At 42.5% G+C, this 21,284-nt stretch overlaps 1 protein-coding gene across 5 annotated transcripts in view; it reads right to left on the reverse strand.

Moving 5' to 3' along the window:
• large2 (LARGE xylosyl- and glucuronyltransferase 2) overlaps positions 1–21,284 on the reverse strand; it is a 101,003-nt gene that overhangs the window by 12,413 nt on the left and 67,306 nt on the right. For 4 of the 5 annotated variants that reach the window (XM_061758255.1, XM_061758236.1, XM_061758245.1 and 1 more), the window contains 7 exons: positions 9,681–9,852; positions 8,241–8,345; positions 7,961–8,073; positions 7,725–7,850; positions 4,942–5,097; positions 2,249–2,412; positions 934–1,212 (listed from right to left, as the gene is read on the reverse strand). In XM_061758255.1, the coding sequence (XP_061614239.1) occupies positions 934–1,212; positions 2,249–2,412; positions 4,942–5,097; positions 7,725–7,850; positions 7,961–8,073; positions 8,241–8,345; positions 9,681–9,852 (1,115 nt within the window). The remainder of the gene's footprint in view (positions 1–933; positions 1,213–2,248; positions 2,413–4,941; positions 5,098–7,724; positions 7,851–7,960; positions 8,074–8,240; positions 8,346–9,680; positions 9,853–21,284) is intronic. The other variant, XM_061758260.1, reaches the window with a different exon arrangement.

The raw sequence follows: 21,284 nt of genomic DNA on the forward strand, positions 1-21,284 counted from the left end.
CTTTCATGAAGTGCAAAATGCAAATTTTGACTCGCAAATTGCGATGCAAATCCGCTTATTTCGAGCCCTGTCGGAAAAAAATAAGTAAGATGTGACACTGACAAGACGACTGTGTCAACCAACCCGCGTTCATCAGCACAGCCCCCTCAAGCGTTCCGTGAATGTCAGGAAAAACCCTAGTTGCTTGGAGGAACTGAAACAACCCTGGAGGAACGTTTTGTACTGGGTAGTTTTTCGGGAGAAACACTGGGGAATTCAAAATACCAGGGTAGATTGGGATGTTTCTGAAAATATTCCTGCAGTGGAAAAGCCACTATTGTCATTGTTATGACATATTTTCTCCACTTGGTGATGACTGTCTTCACTTTGTTCCATGGTAAATTTAATGCATCGAAAATTCTTTTGTACCATTCTCCTGACTGATACCTTTGAACAATGAGAGCCCTCTGATGCTGTACAAAGTTTCTTCAGCTTATGGCTTGTGCTATAAGATGTGACTACAAATATGTCAGGAATACACGATTATTTGGGGTTAATCGGAGGCACTTTATACGGTGGCAATTGCTGTGCTCCCATTTAGAGTAACGAGTTTGTGTGACTGGTTAATTCTGAACACAACCACGCACACTATATAAGAGGGTGTGCACACTTGTGTAAGCACATTATCTCAGTTGTGTATTTTTGCGTCCCATCTTAATTTAAAATTTTTTTTTTTTACAGTTGAACTTTACAAGATACATGTTACATTATTTTTCTCATTTTTATATATCACAAAACCCTGACACTTGAACAGAAGTATGTAGACTTTTTCTCTTTAGTGTATATTATTAGCTGTGCGTACCCATCATTGTAGTGGAGCTATAGCTGAACTTCTTTCATAATTAGGGGGATACACTGCTGAAGCTTTAAAGATTGAAGGGCAGCTGGTCTTACCTGAGGTAATCATAGAGACCATACATTGGTAAGAAGTCCACATCCGTCAGGAAAACGTAGGGGGTGTTTGCATTCTTCAGGGCAACATTCCTCACCAGGTTGACGGGGTAGAACTGGCCCTCCTTATAAACAATGTGATAGCCTATGTTCTTACGGTTTTTTAGGACCTCTGAGGCTTGAGCATAGCGTAGGAACTGCTGAGCTTCTGTGTCAGACATGTAAAGCGCCAAGCTGATGGGTCCTTCCCAGTGCTTGCAAATGGCCTCCAGCATCTGTAGCCTTCAGGTGAGACAGATAAGAGAACCTTTTATTCAGACAGAGAATGCAGATAGGTTGGCTATATTAGCATGTCTAAGTGTGTATGGAGTAGCAGTGATGAGGACAGGAGTATTTTTACTAAGGCCCGCTGCACATTGCCCTATGTGGTCGAACCCGACCACATGACCCGGACCGGGCCATCGCAAAAAAAAAAAGTTGGCGACTCACATCCGCACAATGATCGATTGGATATACAGTGTATGGACGCCCTGAACAGCTAACCTGTATAGACGTTTGATGCTGCACATACAGTATCTTTACTTTATCAGTGTAATAGTTAAGGAAGAAGCAGATTACTACAGAGAGAGGACAAGGGCGAGAATAAAAGCAAGCGTGGATATTTTAAAAGAGGCTGGCTTGCTCCCATTCATTTGAATGTACATGGCGTGGCACGTACCGCTCGCATACATTTTGGCCACAGGCTTCGCTATTTCATCCACAGGTATAAGTTATAAATATAGTTAAGTACTGTTGTAAAAGATTGGATCTACATCTTATCTGCATTTTGATTGGCTAGTGGCTTTATCGTGCAACTGTGATTCAAATTTTGAATTGCTGCAAAAGCAAAACTAGTGTCCAACTGATCGCCCACTCATGAAAATAGTTGCAGAAACACTGCGCAGTTATATACTGCGTGACAGTTCAGTTGGGTTCGGTCGCATCGCTCGGTGTGCAGCAGCCTTAAAGTTACCTCATTTAATTTATAGCACAACTGCAACCCTCATTGGTCACTTTGCTACATACATTTGTCTAGTGAGGTACAATGCAATACTATCCTACTACTAAAGTACTTACTACAATGAATGCAAACAAACAAGCATCATGTACAAAATCACCAAAAAGGTTTATTTGGATATTGCTGTATAACAATGGATTTTATGGATTTGTATCTTTTTTCTTGATATGGATGGCCCAAAGTTCTATCCAGATTTTCATAACCATCTACTGTAATTCTAACTGGTGAAATGGCAATTGAAATGTTTTTAATGGGAGGTACCTATCCATGGAGAGTTGAGCCACAAGAGTGACATCATTCTCCTCCTCTGTCGGCGTATATTCATACTGTAGGAAGTAAAGATGGACTCTGTGAACGGTGAGTCGCTCACGGCGGAAGTCATAACACTGATCATCCTCATCCAGCTCCTCCAGAGCAGTCTGCAGCTAAAGAAAAAGAGACTTTGGTTGGAACGTTGTCAAGGTTTGTCGTCCAAACAAATACGTTGGAAGGTCTCTGGTCATTGCAGACATATTTTCATTTGGTATTCTTTTAACTGCTTTTGGAAAACAAATAGGTTATAGAAGATTTAAGGAGTTCTGTTCTGGGTTTGGGAGCAGCAACAGTAGATAGGTTGAATTGGATTGCGTGGTTGTTTTCATCAGTTCCCACACCTTGTTCCACGCCTCCAATTAAGTCGTGTCTATCCAAACCTGCCCCCAAGCCACCTCGTTCAGTACCACCCGTTTTTCCTAGTGCACCTTCCCGAGTCCCTGTGCACTCTGCCCCTCTCGTACCCTCTACTCCCAAAACTCAATGGCGGCAGGCTGAGGAATCAACTGCAGACCCCGTCCCGTCTCCCCGGCAAAAATGTATAAATAAATCCTAGTCCTCAATGCACAACTACTTGTAATATACTGTATATAAACACATGCAGCAGCTCTGCTCCCTCCCAGTCCCTGCAGACGTGCCTGTTAGTGTTAATTGGGTGAATTTGCTCAGAGGAACTGTTGTACTTTCAATCAGGTAAAGCCGTGTTCCCCAAGCTTCTTTGCACCGCACGTTTTTCTCACGGACCGGCTGTGGTGGCGCACGCTACTGCTTCCTCCTTCCCCGTTCGTGGTGCGCCCACTGTGGAGTGGGGGTCAGAGCTCCTCAATGAGAGTAGACTTTGAACTCCGTAAAATTAGTTCTGCATGTGTCGAGCAGGAACCTACAACTGTATCTGTATCAGAGCGGACTTGGTGCGTGAGAGTTAACTGTTGCGATAAACCCGTATTTTAAGTAGGACTCCTGATACAGTGTTGTTTCGTTCGCAAACGTTTCGTTCAAAAGAACAAATCGTTTCAGTAAACGTAATGAACTGAATTAGTTTATTCAATTATTTCGTTCTTTGAGCTCTGCCACCGTTAGCAGGTCCACTCGGACTGGAAACAGAAGCGTTCAAGTCTCGACGTGTCAATTGAGACGCTCAGCTGCTGCGGCGGAGAAGATCCGGTCAATTTTCAAAATAAAACACATTGACACATGAATTGCAAGACAACAGAAATTATATAAATTGGTCATTCTTTCTCTGAGGCCCGGGACACAAATGCCTCACGGCCCGGTACCGGTCCGCGCACCAGTGGTTGGGGACGACTGATGTAAAGCACATTGAGTTACCTTATGTATTAAATGAGCTGTATAACTAAAGCTGCCAGTGCCTCGCCTTGAGAAAACCTCCGCTAGTAGACAATGTGAAGAGGTTAACTCTCAGGCTAACACCACACCACCATTAGCTAGCGGCTAATTTGCCACATAAACCATAAACCTCTTGAAACATGGTTGCTAATAATATTGATAGGGAAATAGTGGTAAAAGTAATGTGATTGTGTGTGTGAGTGAGAGCGAGAGTAACATTCAGTTCGTTTTATTGCAGGGAAGCCCGCACGTTGAGGGGATGGCTAGAGAATTGTGTGTGTGTGCGCGCAACAGGAAAGCATTCATGTCTAAATCTGGAGGGAAATAATGGCTGTTTAACTATTTGGGCAGCTGCATATGAACACAGGAGAATAATGGAAGCACCCACAATAGGTGACAGAGAGAACGCGATCCTTCAGGAGTCGTGTTGATGAGACGTTCAGCTCTCTGCTGGCACATCACACTGGTGACCTGCTGGTCAGTAGCTGCGTAGAGGCTGAGCTACATCTGTACCTCAAGGAGCCAGTAATCGACACGTGGAAAGGAGACCTACTCCAGTGGTGGAGGTGACAACTCTAACTCTATTTGATTTACTTGATAAAACTTTAGGAAACTATTTGCTTAAATTTGCAGTTAAGTTCATAAGAGATGATGCTGGTCCTGGAAACTCCCTGTTTTTGAACTTTAAACAAAATAATAATAATTATTATTATTATTATTTAAAACTAACATTTCAATTATATTGACATTTTTGGAAAACTTTAGTTACTATTGAAAACTTTAGGGAGTTTTCATTTATGACATGCTGCTGACCCTGGGAGCTCCTTGCACTTTTTGTTTGAATTTTAAAACAAAGATGCCTATTTTCTAAGATTAAAAAAGAAAACTAACATGTTGCAAATTTTAAAAGCTGTTTAATAAATGTGCTTAAGGCATTTAAATTAAGTCAAGTGTTTCCTTTTTACCGCAAAACGCTCCAATTATCGGTTATCAACTTCCTTGACGAGTAATACTAATGACGGTATCGGCCATGAAAAGAAACATTTATGTATCGCTAGTCCATTTTCTCATTGGTTTCAACATGAAATAGGGATAAATAAGAAACCTCTCGTTTCATCTCATGGTTGTCATATATACAGTATAATGTCAAATTAATATGAAATAATTTATGTGAAGACAATATTTATAACGTTTGATGAATTATGATTTTGACTTTTGATTTAAATACGTCCAGAAACACTTTACCCTACCTGCTGACATGGTGCTGTGTGTGCACTTGCATGAATTCATCTAACCTGGATGCTCTCTGGGCTGGCCTGACTTGAGCAGCCAAACAGCTCCCTCCGCAGCAGGTTCCCATCATACTCCAAGAAGGTGAGATAAAGGTTTCTGAAAAACTCGACATGCTTATTCTTCACACGAAGCTTCTTTGGCGAGTTCCAGTGGATTACCTAAAAGCACATATTGAGACAGGGTATCACTCGGTCCTATATTGTGCAATATTATGCATCACCTATGAACAGACATGCAAACACCAAAGGCATGAAAAAAGGTGACCAAAAAAAAACCATTGTGTTTGGGGTCGCTTGATCCCCCAGGCCCCTGCAAAGAATTAGTTTTATTTTATTATAAATTAACCAATCTGGAAGACTCCGAAGAGTACAATAAGGCAAAAGAATCAAATTTTCTTCACGGAGAAAAGCATTTATTTACACCGCTCAAATACATGCTGATTTACAAATTTAAGATTAAAATTAAATCTTCCTCATTTCTTTGCTTTTTTGTTCTGGCCTCCACACAGGCACGGTGAGAACATGCAAACTCCACACAGGCGGGGCCGGAGATTGAACCCAGGTCCTCAGAACTGTGAGGCAGACACTCGAACCAGTCGTACACCGTGCCGCCAGCATGAACATCAATTTAAAAAAAAATATATATATAAATATATATATATATATATACATAAAAATGAATGTGCAAATTCTGGTGTGTGTGTGTGTGTGTGTGTGTGCGCAGTCAAAACTACAACAAAACATCTGCAATTTACTGCACAGTGTTTTCTCAAGTTGTAAGTGAGCTGAATGATCCACGTTTGGGCAGACAGTGCCAGACAAATACGACAATACATGAAAGCTGTTGTTTTTGTTCGTCTAAATGTAAACACGAGTAGCGCGCCGTTGCCTTCATGGTAATGACGACCTTTCCAACATGGCCGCCACGTAAGCATGACGATCAGCGGGGCTGGCTTATATAGTGTTAATACATATGCACGGGAATCCCAATGGCAGACGTTGTGTGAGCTCATGTGACTTTCTTTTGTCGTTTGATTGGTGAAGTAGACTTAAACCTGACTAGCACTTAATTTGGATTGGCGCAAACAGCGCCCAACGCATAAGTCAAAGCTGTAGTGTCACGCACCAAATAGTTGTTAAATAAGCAATAATTGATAAATAAAAGTAGGGAGCAACATTTAGATCATTGAAATGGAGTAAAAGTACTGTTACTTCTTCACAGCAGATGCGGCGGAAGTGTTTTGTCTGGTTTCGTCAACTCCTGTGACTTATCCAAAGCAGTTCCCGAGCGCACAGGCGGAACCTCAGGCCGATGCGCTTGCATATTAGTCCGCCACAGAGTAATATTTACAAGTACATCTGTGTGTGGATGTGTGGAACGGATCTAGCTGCCAGCGTTCAGGGAGAAAGAAACAACATACGACGACGACCACAGCGACAGCAACAGTGAAACTATGAAACTATAATTGAATTATTTTGAAGAAAAAAAAAACAGCACTACAGCTGGCGTTAAATTTGGCATTGCATATCATCATGATAACATCCCCTCAGTAAAGGATGGCGAAGGAAACATCATTATATGGACCTCCTTTGCTAAAGCAGGGCATGGTCAGCTTGTAAATAATTCTTGAGTGGAAGATGGCATCACAAGTATTATTCAATTTTCCATAAGAGAATGTATATCAGCTGAACCTGTGTAGAAAGTGGGTGAGACAACAGGACAATGACCAAAACACCGGAGAAAGTCCAAAACAGAATGACGTAAGAAAAACTAAATCCACCTTTTGGAGTGTCCAATCAGAGCCCAGACCTCAACCAAAAAGAGATGCTATGGATTGACTTGAGGAGGGCCATACATGAGATGTCCACAGAATACAGTGGAGCTAACGCAGTTCTGCCAGGAACAATAGCCTGTGCAGGTGATCAACAGCTACAGGAAGCGCTAAATTGAAATTCTTATTAATGTTAAGGGTTATTATTTCATTATGTCATTACCCTGACTTAGATGAAGATCAGATCACATTTATGACATTTATCATGAATTTCTTTAACTATACATATATATATCGTTTACACAAAAAAATATAATAATATATATAACTGTATATATACACATACATAATAATAACAATATTTGCTTCATATTCAATCAACAGTTTAAACAATGCCTTGGAACATTCGCTGTGACATATACCTTATCCTCAATTGACTGCTGGTAACAATGTTTTGCAGGACAATTATGTTTAACAGTAATGTGTGGCCATTCAGTGGCTTTAAATAAATACAAATATTTAGTAGCTGTATTGTCCATTGTAGAATCATCTGCATAAATGACCAGTCTGGATTTATTAAGCATTCGTGGTGCGCAGAGTAGGTGATTAGTAGTGATTCATTAAATACACTGGTTAACAAGTGAATGCAGAGTCCTTGCATCTTTTACATTGTAGAAATAAAATGCTGTCGGGCATGAATTGTTCATCGGTGCTAATTGTTCATGTGTCTCTGATGTGCCGATTTATTATAACAGTTTCCCAGCATCACCTCTAAGTGTAGCCAAAGCACCAACAGCTGTCGAAACGTGCGTATGTATGCCAGCCATGAAGTTGGCGTGAGGCACCGCACATTTCCGCGGTCATTTCACATCTGAACTTTGCCGTGAAAAAGAAAGTACGCCACGTTTTTGTGCGTACGCACCTTTTGTACATGAGTCCCCGGGTCTTGTGAAAAATGCACACTTTAAGAAAGCGTCAGTGACCGACCTCTTTCTTAGTGTTGTGTGAGCATACCTTGAGGTCGGAAACCTCAGTGTAGCACAGCTCGGAGCGAGTGTGATCAGACAGCTGAACATTCCAGAAGCAGGGCAACTGGTGGACCAAGACTGGGTTCTGCTTTATGAATGCATTGAAGATGTCCTAAAAGTACAACATACGACTTGAATAAGAAGTCTAAAGACAGTATTATCACGTCTCCTTCTAACATTAGACTAAACGCAAGAATAGATTTTGATTTTGGTTTTCCTCACCTGATCAGCCAGAGATGTACTGAGCATGCTCATTAACTCTTTCTCTGCTGTCAGACGCCACATCTGCTCCCATCTGATTTGTCGCAACCGCTCCAGGTATAAAAGAATGACACCTAATTTTGCGCATGAAATAATAGAAAATATGACTTTAAAACCCTTAATTTTTAGAAATCACTGGATAACAGGCTGTTAATAGTAATCATCTGTTACTGGAGACTGAAGATACACCATTCCACCTGGTATCTTCAGGAAAAACTGCTATCTTATGTCAGGATCCTACCTGTGTTAAAGCCTCGGCCGAGTGCAGGCCATGGTTTGTGATTTTTCCACAGGTTTCCAAGGTACCAATCACTCTGGTTCTCCACAAGACCAATAACCTGTTTATCTGTGAATAAATAAGCCAAGATATAATCAACCAAGCTAGTGTTCCAGACAGACACTTTAGTAATACTGAATGCTAAAACGCGTGATTAAATATTACACAAGCTTAATCCAAATGTATTCAGCCCAAAGTAAATAAAAATTCTTATTTGGTAAAATAATAACAACCAAAAAGTGAAAGAAATTGTTTTTTTAAATGTGTTGTGGTTGCATCATAAGTGTGTAATTCGATGAAACACCTCTGTTACTCATTCAGAAACCTTATGTTTCATCAATAAAACTCTTGTGCAGACAGTAACGTGAAGGTTTTTTTTTTTAATTTCCTCCTTCTTTCGCTTCAAGGCTTAGTTCGGACGCACTAGCCAGTGCCTGTGGCCAGTTTTCCACTCAAACACTGGCGAATGCGTCCTAACTACCGTAATGTCTCGTGTATGGTGCACATTGTTTCCCCCCAAAAATTGGCAAAAGTCAATAGTGGACATTATACATTGGTATAGGAGAAAATGAAAAAGACTGACATTTTATAAATGTATGCCGCCATCTAGAGGTTATGAAAAAGCTGTACACTTCATTCCAATATGCCACCGCCCCCTAGATGTTATGAAAACGTTTTACACATTCATTCTAGTATGCCACCGCCACCTAGAGGTTATGAAAAAGGTGTAGCCTACACGATCATTCCAATATGACAAGGGTATGTAAGACTGCATATATGTACAATTATGCTCATAAGTTTCCATATCCAGGAAGAATTTGTGAACTATATATATATATATATATATATATAAACAATTAACTATAAATGACTAAAAACTTTGTTAAACCCTGTCTGTACAAAATAACACAAAGATGCATTTTAATGCAGTCAACATGTGATAAAGTAATTTTAACTATAGCAATGCATTCAAATTTTCCAGGTGTTACACTAAAATACACCCTTTTTCTTTGCCTCTTAGGGGCAGTTTGGTGCAAAGCATACATGGAGCTACATGTGTCTGTAAGCTTACAAAAGAATAGAAGAACATTGCAATAGAACATTTTGAAATGTGTTTTTCACAGATTAATCTGAATATATGCCTATGAATCAAATGCATTCGTTCATGCTATGTCTAAGGATACTAAGTATCCTTAGTCAGCTACTGGCTAAATAACATGTGCCACTGTGGTTATGGTTAATAAACAGTTAACATTTATATCATCTGCTTCAGCTGAACTGACCCAAACTGCACTGCAATGTTTATCTGACCAACAGTACACCACACTTCAAATCATTGTCATATTTTTGTTTGGCAAATATAATTTTTTTTTTTTTTGGTATACAAAATTCAAAATGCCTTACCTGTGAACTTTCTGAAAATACCCCAGAGCTCAGCAATATCAGTGGCAAATGTGATGTCTGTATCCAGGACAATAACCTTTGACAGGTCAGGTGGCAGGGCTTTGGTTAGAGTCAGCTTCATCAAGCCATAAATACCTGAGTAATGCTTGTTTGGTATCCATGACACCTCAGACTGAAACAGAACAGTAAATCATTGGTTAGTTCGGATGCACTCACAGCAAAAGTACCAAACTTGAAGATGTTTGATGCCTGAAATACCAACTGTTTGACAAATGTACATGCTCCATATTCAAGCGTGGTACACTTACTTCCCTCAATGTCGGAAGAGGTGTGCTTGGGCAAATTACGGTTGTCCACAGGCATGTGTACGCAACATAGACGTGACATGTAATATATGTAGCATAATATAGTTGGTATTATGGATGGGTGAGTACTTGCTCTTCATGCATTCATGGACCATGGTTTTGCAATGGGGTTTATGACATGTGCTTCCATTATTTAGGACTAATCAGGTTCTTAGTGATGCGGACTTTGTATCGGTCCGTTGTGGTAAAGAAGGAGCTAAGCCGAAAGGCGAAGCTCTCAATTTACCGGTCGATCTTCGTTCCTACGCTCACCTATGGTCACGAGCTGTGGGTCGTGACCGAAAGAACAAGATCCCGGATACAAGTGGCTGAAATGAGTTTCCTCCGCAGGGTGTCCGGGCTCTCCCTTAGAGATAGGGTGAGAAGCTCCATCATCCGGGAGGATCTCAGAGTAGAGTCGAGAGGAGACAGATGAGGTGGCTGGGGCATCTGATTCGGATGCCTCCCGGACGCCTGCCCGGTGTTCCGGGCACGTCCCACCGGGAGGAGACCCCGGGGACGACCCAAGACACGCTGGAGAGACTACGTCCTTCGGCTGGCCTGGGAACGCCTCGGGATCCCCCCGGAAGAGCTGGATGAAGTGGCTGGGGAGAGGGAAGTCTGGGCGTCCCTGCTAAAGCTACTGCCCCCGCGACCCTACCCGGATAAGCGGTAGAAAATGGATGGATGGATGGAGGTTCTTAGGGTCATTCTATCTCCACACAAAATGACTACATGCTTCACAAGATCACTAAAGACAGCAAAAATTTCGCTGCGCAAATTCATCCACGCCGATGCTTGAGTACAATATGAACTTATAGTCAAATGCAGTGATTCTTAACTGGTGGGTCGCGGACAGCTAGTTAAAAAAATAAATAAATAAAAAATTTACATTTACCATGAAGGCCTATTCGTGTTCTGATTTTTTTCTGTACATTACAGAGGCATACCACGTTCCCACATGGAACATAGTAGGAAAACGACAAGAAATGTTACGGTACGTCCTTGCACTCTCGCCATGAGTTTACACTGTAAACAAATACAGTGCAGCTCAGCCTCTGGCTGGCGGATTTTGTAGGTCCAGCAAACTCATTTGAAATCATCCATCCATCCTTCCATTTTCTGAGCCGCTTCTCCTCACTAGGGTCGCGGGCGTGCTGGAGCCTATCCCAGCTGTCATCGGGCAGGAGGCGGGGTACACCCTGAACTGGTTGCCAGCCAATTGCAGGGCACATACAAACAAACAACCATGTGCACTCACATTCACACCTATGGGCAATTTAGAGTTTCCAATTAATGCATGTTTTTGGGATGTGGGAGGAAACCGGAGTGCCCGGAGAAAACCCACACAGGCACGGGGAGAACATGCAAACTCCACACAGGCGGGGCCGGGGATTGAACCCGGGTCCTCAGAACTGTGAGGCTGACGCTCTAACCAGTCGGCCACCGTGCCGCCTCATTTGAAACCGCATTTAAAAATATAATATACGTTACGTGTGTTTTCAGCTATTTTAAAAAATATCTTTCTTGTTCTTAACATCTATGGAAGTGGGTCACAACTTTGCAACAATAGGAAATTGCAGGTCCCAGTGTGACAACAGTTGAGAACCACTGGGCTAATGCATAGCTGTTAATATTTGTTCACTAGACCCCAAGGATCTTGTTTTTTTTTTTACTTCTTTCACAGTGACTTCACGTAAGAAGAAGAATCACCTTTTATTGTCATGAACATGAAATTTTTATTTATTTATTTTATGCATAAAACACATACCGAAAATATACTAAACTGTGGCCCAAAAACTGAGGTGGACGGTTCCATGGGTTATATGAACTGCCCCATCACTAGTAAGTCCTGAGTCATGGATTTGGCAAAATGTTTCCAATGTACCTGTAGTTGTCTGTTTGAATGTTAAAATATTTCCACATAGAAAACATTTAGGGAAAGACTCTACTGTATGTACAGTACGTGTCGACAAATAGTGCATGTTAATACATTTTCTTGATTCAGTGCAATTGGATCTGCATAAGAGCATTATATGCAAATATAATCATCTTAAAATCTTGGCTATTTTTCTTCAGTTTGATGTGAGTTATTACAAAGCCACTGCATGTCTAAGCAGCTGTCAGCACAAAGGCCTCATCATAAATACTAGTCGGGAGGAGAATGTGATAATGATTTGAATGATGCAGGATGAAGTCACACACAACTACTAACATTTTAATTCACTCACTGATGTAACATCACTGCATTGGTAACGAAATCACAGTCACAATTGCTCAATGTTCAAAATTCTTTTTTTTCTGGATGACATTGATAACAACATGGTGAACAGGCGTCTGTTCAAGGAGTGACATATACCCCAGCTGTCCAAGGAGTGACATATACTGTACTATAATCCTAGCACTTGAGATGGTAGATTAACAGGGCCATGGAGAATGTTTAACACCCATATTTTTAAGATGATTTAAAAATATTTCCCTGCGGGTTGGCTAACTGGATTCAACGTATACCCACAGGACATTTGTTTTGTAGACATTAATTATCTAGGAAAGGCAATTAAGAACAGATTCTCATTTTCAATGCCGCCCTGGCTGCAGACAGCAGAGTAAAACAAAGCAAAGTAAAAACAAATAAAATGATGATTTTATGTTTTTTTCTGGATTGGACCAGCAATCCCTTTTTAATATTGTACAAAGACAACCAAAGTAAACACAATGCAGTTTTTCAATGATGATTTTATTTATTAAGGGAAAAACAAGCCAAACCTATCTGGCCCAATGTGTAAAAGTAAGGCTTTGGGACTCCAGTGAAGTCCAGATAGAGCCATTAATCAGAAATGAAGATAACGGTGAATCTTCCTAGGAGTGGTCGGCCAACCAAATTACTCCAAGAGTGCAACTACTTATCCAGGAGGTCACAAATGAACCCAGAATGACACCTAAATAACTGCAGGCCTCACTGGCCTCAGTTAAGGTCGGTATTCATGAGTTAACCATAACCAAGACAATGGGCAACAATTAGTATTGGCCCCCTTCTCAAATTCTTGGACTTTTGCATAGTTTCCCCACATCAATATTTAAGATCATCAAAAAAAATAAATTAATATCAGACAAATATACTCCAAGTGAACTTACAATGCTCTTTTTAAATGGTGATTTCATTTATTAAGCAAAAAAATAAAACAAAAATTTACCTGGCCCTGTATGAAAAAGTAATTACCCCCCTTGTAAAATCATGAATTTAGTTAATTTTCACTGATCACACCCAAGCCTGATTACCTCCAGACCTGTTCAATCACAAAATAACTTCAACAGGATCTGTCTTGACAAAATCAAGTTGGACAAATGATTTTAAAAAGCTGCAACAAAATGACATGATCCAAAAAAATTCCAGAACAGTCGCGAAATGAAGTAATTGACATCAATCAGATTGGAAAGGGTTGCAAAAGCAATTTCTAAAGCTTTAAGAATTCAGAAAAACATAGGGAGAGCAATTATCCTCACATGGCAAAAAACATGGAACAGTGGTGAACCTTCCGAGGAGTGGCAGGCCGACAAAGATTATCCCAAGAGAACAGCAACAATTCATCGAGGATGCTGTAGTATATTTAAATAGTATCGAAGTCAGAGTTCTTTTGAGGGGGGCAAATGTTTGGAGATCTGTATTCAAGCCAACCATCTTTTCTTGGTAGTTCTACATCAAAGGAATTCCTTCAGCCATTTGTACGTTTGTTAGGTTTTCCTTCTCCGCCCAGACACTAACCTGTCTTGGGTTTACAACAGACGTCCCGGTCTTCAAAGAGGACTGTTTTGCATCTTATAAAATAAGGGTACCGGGTGTGAGCTTAGCTAGTCTGGGAGGCGCCAGCAGGCGGGTGTGGTTATTTCACGGACACAGAGTGCCACCTTGTGGCCATTTTAACACTCCAAATATGGTCATGAGGAGCGACCACTTTCCAGGTGCACCCAGGGTGGGGCTGATTCCACACCCAGAGAATTAAACCTTGATAAACTGAGATCCAGGAGTTTTCGGGGGCTTTCTCGTTGTCCTGGCTTTGTACGCAGCTGCTATGACACTAAGGCTTGTTCAATAAATCAAATTAGCCCAAACACCAAGCGTCTCGAAGTCTTCATTCATTCCTGCCCAATGGAAGCCGGTGTTCTCCGGGTGACCACCGACTCGGAACCACAGGCGAAAAAATCCACCTCAATGCCACAAAGAAACCCAGGACAACTTCTAAAGAACTGCAGGCCTCACTTTCCTCAGTCAATGTCGGTGCTCATAACAATAAGGAAGAGACTGGGCAAAAATGGCATCCATGGCGGAGTTCCAAGTCAAAAACCACTGCTGACCAAAAATAACAAAGGTTCGCCTTACTTTAAAAAACAAACAAACAAACAAACAAACAAAACAAAAAAATCTGAATGTTTCCATAGACTTTTGGGAGAATAGTATATTGACTGATGAGATGAAAGTAAAACATTTGGCAGGTGTGTGTCTCTTTATATCTGGCGTAAATGTAGCACAGAATTTCAGAAAAATAATAAATAAATCACACCAACAGTCAAACATGGTGGTGGTAGTGTGATGGTCTTGGGCTGCTTTGCTCCTTCAGGACCGAGACAACTTGCTGTGATTGATGGAATCAGGAATTCTGCTCTTTATCAGCAAATCCTGAAGGAGAATGTTCAACCATCAGTTTGTGACCTCAAGCTGAAGTGCACTTTGGTTCTGCGAAAGGATAATGACCAGCAAGTAAACTTTTGAATGGGTGGGGAAAAAAATAATAAAAAAGAATAATAATTCAAGGGTTTGGAGTGGCCTAGTAAAAGTCCAGACTTGAATTTGATTGAAATGCAGTGGCATGACCTTAAAACGGCTGTTCATGCTTGAAAACCCTCCATTTTTGCTGAATTTAAACAATTCTGCAAGGAAGAATGGGCCAAAATATCTCCATAATGACTCATTACCAGTTATTGAAATGCTTGATTTCAGTTGTTGCTAATGAGAATGGCCAAACCAGTTTTTGGTTTAGGGGGCCATTACTCACACAGGGCCAGGTAACTTTGAATATTTTTTTCCTTAATAAAGGAAATAACCATTTTAAAAAAGCATTTAAAATTCACTTCGGTTATATTTGTCCGATATTTACATTTGTTTGATGATCTTACACATTAAAGTGGGGAAACTATGCAAAAATATAAGAATTTGAGAAGGGGGCCAATACTTTTTAAAGGCACTGTACATGGCAGAGTTCCATGGCCAAAACCACTGCTGACAAAAAAAAAGAACACAAAAGTTCATGTCACATTTGACAAGAAACAACTTGACTATCCCAAAGACTTGGAGGAATATTGTGTGGACTGATAGAGCAAAAGTTGAACATAAGGAAGGAGTGTGGCCCACCACATCTGGCAGCTAGATGAAGTGGCTGGGGAGAGGGAAATCTGGGCGTCCCTGCTAAAGCTACTGCCCCTATGACCCGACCTCGGATGAGTGGTAGAAAATGGATGGATGGATGGATGTATTCTGTTTTTATTTATGTTTAACACAACGTCCCAATTTAATTGGAATTAAGGTTGTACAAGTCACCCCTGTTTCCTTCACCAACATGTCCATTACAATTTGCACCAATCGCAATTCTCTCTGTCTGGGATGCTCAGAACTACTTTGTCTAGCTCCTTCCAGAATTTCCCTTTCACCTCTAGGTAACATCCTACCTGTGGGGCATAGCCGCTAGTCACATTATACATAACACCCTCAATATGGAACTTCAAAGCTGCTTAGACTGCACAGACTGGAGTGTCTTTGAAAATTCAGCTGGCAGCCTGGATGAATATACGGACACTGTCACATCCTATATCAGTTTCTGTGAAGAGGTCTGTGTTCCAACAAAATCATTTCGCACATTCAACAACAATAAGCCGTGGTTCACTGCTAAACTTAAGCAGCTTCGCCAAGCTAAGGAGGACGCATATCAGAGCGGGGACAGGGCCCTGTATAATCGAGCTAGAAACCAGCTGACCAAAGAAATTAACATTGCAAAGAGGATCTATACAGCAAAGTTGGAAAAACAGTTTAGCGCAAACGACTCTAAATCAGTCTGGCATGCATTCCAGTCGCTGACTAATTACAAGCGACGATCCCCCCAAGCTGAGAACAATAGCACACTAGCCAACGACTTGAATACCTTCTACTGCAGATTTGAAAAGGACAGTTTCACACCACACACCAACCCGGCCCCACCCGCGACCACAATCACACCTCTGACCTCTGCGTTAACCATCCATGAACAGGATGTGAGACGCATCTTCAAACAACAAAAGATTAACAAAGCGGCAGGCCCGGACCACGTGTCTCCATCCTGCCTCAAAGTCTGCGCGGACCAGCTCGCGCCAGTCTTCACTCAGATCTTCAACAGATCACTGGAAATGTGCGAAGTTCCATCCTGCTTCAAACGCTCCACCATCATCCCAGTCCCCAAGAAACCTGCAATCTCGGGTCTGAATGACTACAGGCCTGTCGCTTTGACATCTGTGGTCATGAAGTCCTTTGAACGTCTTGTGCTGGACCACCTCAAGAGTGTCACAGGTCCCCTGCTGGACCCCCTGCAGTTTGCCTACCAAGCGAACAGATCTGCGGATGATGCAGTCAACATGGGACTGCACTTCATCCTAGAACACCTCGACAGTGCAGGGACCTACGCGAGGATCCTGTTCGTGGACTTCAGCTCAGCGTTCAACACCATCATCCCTGAACTCCTTTCATCCAAGCTTCTCCAGCTCAGCGTCTCACCTGCCATCTGCCAGTGGATCTACAGCTTTCTGACGGGCAGGACACAGCAGGTCAGGCTGGGGGAGGCCACCTCATCCACACGCAGCATCAGCACTGGGGCGCCCCAAGGTTGTGTCCTCTCTCCGCTGCTCTTCTCTCTCTACACGAACGACTGCACCTCAGCGAACCCGACTGTCAAACTCCTGAAGTTTGCAGATGACACCACTGTCATCGGCCTCATCAAGGACGGTGACGAGTCTGCATATCGACAGGAAGCGGAGCGGCTGGAGCTGTGGTGCGGCCGACACAACCTGGAGCTGAACACGCTCAAGACTGTAGAGATGATCGTGGACTTCAGGAGGAATCCTTCGCCACAGCTGCCCCTCACGCTGTCCAGCTGCCTTGTGTCAACCGTCGAGACCTTCAAGTTCCTGGGAATTACAATCTCCCAGGACCTGAAGTGGACGACCAACATCAACTCCGTCCTCAAAAAGGCCCAGCAGAGGATGTACTTCCTGCGGCTTCTGAGAAAGCATGGCCTGCCACCGGAGCTGCTGAGACAGTTCTACACAGCGGTCATCGAATCAGTCCTGTGTTCTTCCATCACAGTCTGGTTTGGTGCTGCTACAAAAAAGGACAAACTCCGACTGCAACGGACAATCAAAACTGCTGAAAGGATTGTCGGTACCCCCCCTACCCACCCTTGAGGACTTGCACGCTGCCAGAACTAAGACAAGGGCGTGCAAAATCCTCTCGGACCCTCCCCACCCCGGTCACCAGCTCTTCCAGCTCCTTCCCTCAGGTAGGCGCTACCGATCAATGCAAACTAGAACTAGTAGACATTCCAACAGCTTCTTCCCTCTTGCAATCAACTTCTTGAACAGCTAACTTACAATTCCATTACAACAAGCTGGCAATTTTTTGACTTGAGTTCGTTGTCACATTTCTGTATTCTGTATTATGTATTACTCGTGCACTCACTGTAGTTGTCTCGCCGTGCTGCACTATTTGCATATAGTGGCCACTCATGCCAGAGTAGTATCTGCTTCATTTGCACACTGATTGAGGAGTATCTGTAACATTTGCACAACCATTGTCCCAGATTATCGCAGTACTCGTCACTTTAAACCGCATACACTCCTTGAAGTCTCAGTGCCCTTTGCACAATGGTCATTGCACCGGACTATTGCGTCATTAGCCATTCGAACTGAGGACTCTGCATCTTTTTGCACAATTGTTGTTTGTTGTTGTTTTTTGTCAATGTCTTTATGTCTCCAAAGTGTTCTGTAAATTGACTGTCTGTTGTACTAGAGCGGCTCCAACTACCGGAGACAAATTCCTTGTGTGTTTTGGACATACTTGGCAAATAAAGATGATTCTGATTCTGATTCTGATTCTGATTCTGAATTTAAAGTTTCAGCCTCATCACTCGATCTGATACTCTTTTCACCTCCAAGACATTCTGAGCGAACTCCATCCATCCATCCATCCATCCATCGATCCATCCATCCATCCATTTTCTGAGCCACTTATCCTCACAAGGGTCGCGGGAGTGCTGGAGCCTATCCCAGCTATCATCGGGCAGGAGGCGGGGTACACCCTGAACTGGTTGCCAGCAAATCGCAGGGCACATATAAACAAACAACCATTCGCATTCACATTCACACCTACGGGCAATTTAGAGTCTCCAATTAACCTACCATGCATGTTTTTGGGAAGTGGGAGGAAACCGGAGTGCCCGGAGAAAACCCACGCAGGCACGGGGAAAACATGCAAGCTCCACACAGGTGGGGCCCAGGATTGAACCCCGGTCCTCAGAACTGTGAGGCAGATGCTCTAACCTGTCGTCCATCGTGCCGCCTTCTTAGCTAACTCTTCTTTTAAAATAACCCAAACTCCATTTCTCTTCCCATCTACGCCATTATAAAAACAATTTAAACCCTTACTGCCTTTCCACCTGGTCTCCTGAACACACAATATATCCACCTTTCTCCTAATCATCGTGTCAACCAACTCCCGAGATTTTCCTGTCATAGTCCCAACATTCAAAGTCCCCACATTAAATTCTAGGCTATGTGATTTCTTCTTCTCTTTCCGCCCAAGAACCCGCTTTCCACCTCTCATTTGTCTTCAACCCACAGTAGCTGATTTTCCACCGGCGCCCTGCAGGTTAACGGTACCAGGGGCGGACGTTGTTAACCAGTATGGAATTCTTTAGATTAACTCTCATAATTGTTTGGCAAAGTTTTAAGATGAATGTTCCTCTGCATATATCTGGGCTTGGGACCAGCCTACAATTTGCACTGGTTTGTGCTGGATTATCTGGCGTAAGAATAACAGCATTTTAGAAAAATAATATCATGCCAACAGTCAAACGTGGTGGTGGTAGAAGTATGACCTGCATGACTTGCTGTTTTTAACAGAACAACGAATACTGCAGTCCACCAGAAAATCCTGCAGTCGAACAGCCGGCCATAACTTCGTGCCCTCATGCTCGAGCGCTCTTCGGTTATGCAACATGACAACAGCATACCAGCAAGTCAAGTTGGAGTTGCCAAGTCAAAAAAAAAATACGGACTTAAATCCAATTGAAATGATGTGGTTTGACCTTGAAAGGCAGTTCATGCTAGAAAAAAAAGCCTTCAATATAACTGTGGTAAAACAATTCTGTGAAGAAGCATGTGCTGAAATTCCTCCCCAGCAATGGGAAAGACTCATCACCAGTTAACGTAAGTGCTAGATTTCAGTTATTGCTGTCAAGGGTGGCCAAACCAGTTCTTAGGTTCTGGGGGCCATTACTTTTTCACATAGGGCCAGATGCATTTTAAATTTACTTTGTCTTTGTGAGATATTAAAAAAAATAATGTTGATGATATGAAACATTTAAATGTGATCAATGTGCACTCTGTGTCGTTTCTGAGATTGACCCTTGGTGATATTTTTTCTGGTGCATTATTTGGTGCGGGGCTCGAGACCAAAATGGTTGTACTGTAGTTGTGATCTTTTTTTTTAGCGTGTTGAAGTAAGAATTTCATCTAGTTGCATTAGTTCAAGTGTATACATTTAATGCTCCCTCCAACACAGGCACCACATTAGATTGTAAAGCAAAGCAAAGCAAATTTATTTATATAGCGCATTTCACACACAAGGTGTAACAATGTGCTTTACATGATTAAAAGCATTTAAAAACAAAGAAAAAAAACAGCTTATAAATATTTAAAACAAAGAGAAAAAAAACAAAATAAAAGTTCAATTAAAACAACATACAGTGCAAGAAATATCATTAAAAAGTGGAACTACTCTAAAAAGCATGAGAAAATAAGAAGCGTTTTTAACCTGGACTTAAAAAAATTCACACTTGGGGCTGACGCCACTTCTGTTGGCAACTTATCACATTTGTGTGCAGCATAATAGCTAAATGCTGCTTCACTATGGGGAAGCAGCATTTAGCTATTATGCTATTATCTTCAATACTTGGAACTATGCAGCAAAGTTGGAAAAACAGTTTAGCGCAAACGACTCTAAATCAGTCTGGCATGCATTCCAATCGCTGACTAATTACAAGCGACGATCCCCCCAAGCTGAGAACAATAGCACACTAGCCAACGACTTGAATACCTTCTACTGCAGATTTGAAAAGGACAGTTGCACATTCCATTCTGTTCAACGCTCCACCATCATTCCAGTCCCCAAGAAATCTCGGGTCAAAATGACTACAGGCCTGTCGCTTTGACATCTGTGGTCATGAAGTCCTTTGAACGTCTCGTGCTGGACCACCTCAAGAGTGTCACAGGTCCCCTGCTGGACCCCCTGCAGTTTTCCTACCAAGCGAACCGGTCTGCGGATGATGTAGTCAACATGGGACTGCACTTCATCCTAGAACACCTCGACAGTGCAGGGACCTACGCGAGGATCCTGTTCATGGACTTCAGCTCAGCGTTCAACACCATCATCCCTGAACTCCTTTCATCCAAGCTTCTCCAGCTCAGCGTCTCACCTGCCATCTGCGAGTGGATTTACAGCTTTCTGATGGGCAGGACACAGCAGGTCAGGCTGGGGGAGGCCACCTCATCCACACGCAGCATTAGCACTGGCGCGCCAAGGTTGTGTCCTCTCTCCGCTGCTCTTCTCTCTCTACACGAACGACTGCACCTCAGCGAACCCGACTGTCAAACTCCTGAAGTTTGCAGATGACACCACTGTCATCGGCCTCATCAAGGACGGTGATGAGTCTGCATATCGACAAGAAGCGGAGTGGCTGGAGCTGAGGTGCGGCCGACACAACCTGGAGCTGAACACACTCAAGACTGTAGAGATGATCGTGGACTTCAGGAGGCATCCTTCGCCACAGCTGCCCCTCACGTTGTCCAGCTGCCTTGTGTCAACCGTCTAGACCTTTATGTTCCTGGGAATTAGAGTCTCTCAGGACCTGAAGTGGGCGACCAACATCAACTCTGTCCTCAAAAAGGCCCAGCAGAAGATGTA

The sequence above is a fragment of the Phyllopteryx taeniolatus genome, chromosome 2, assembly GCF_024500385.1.
Source record: "Phyllopteryx taeniolatus isolate TA_2022b chromosome 2, UOR_Ptae_1.2, whole genome shotgun sequence".
Classification (NCBI taxonomy): domain Eukaryota; kingdom Metazoa; phylum Chordata; class Actinopteri; order Syngnathiformes; family Syngnathidae; genus Phyllopteryx; species Phyllopteryx taeniolatus.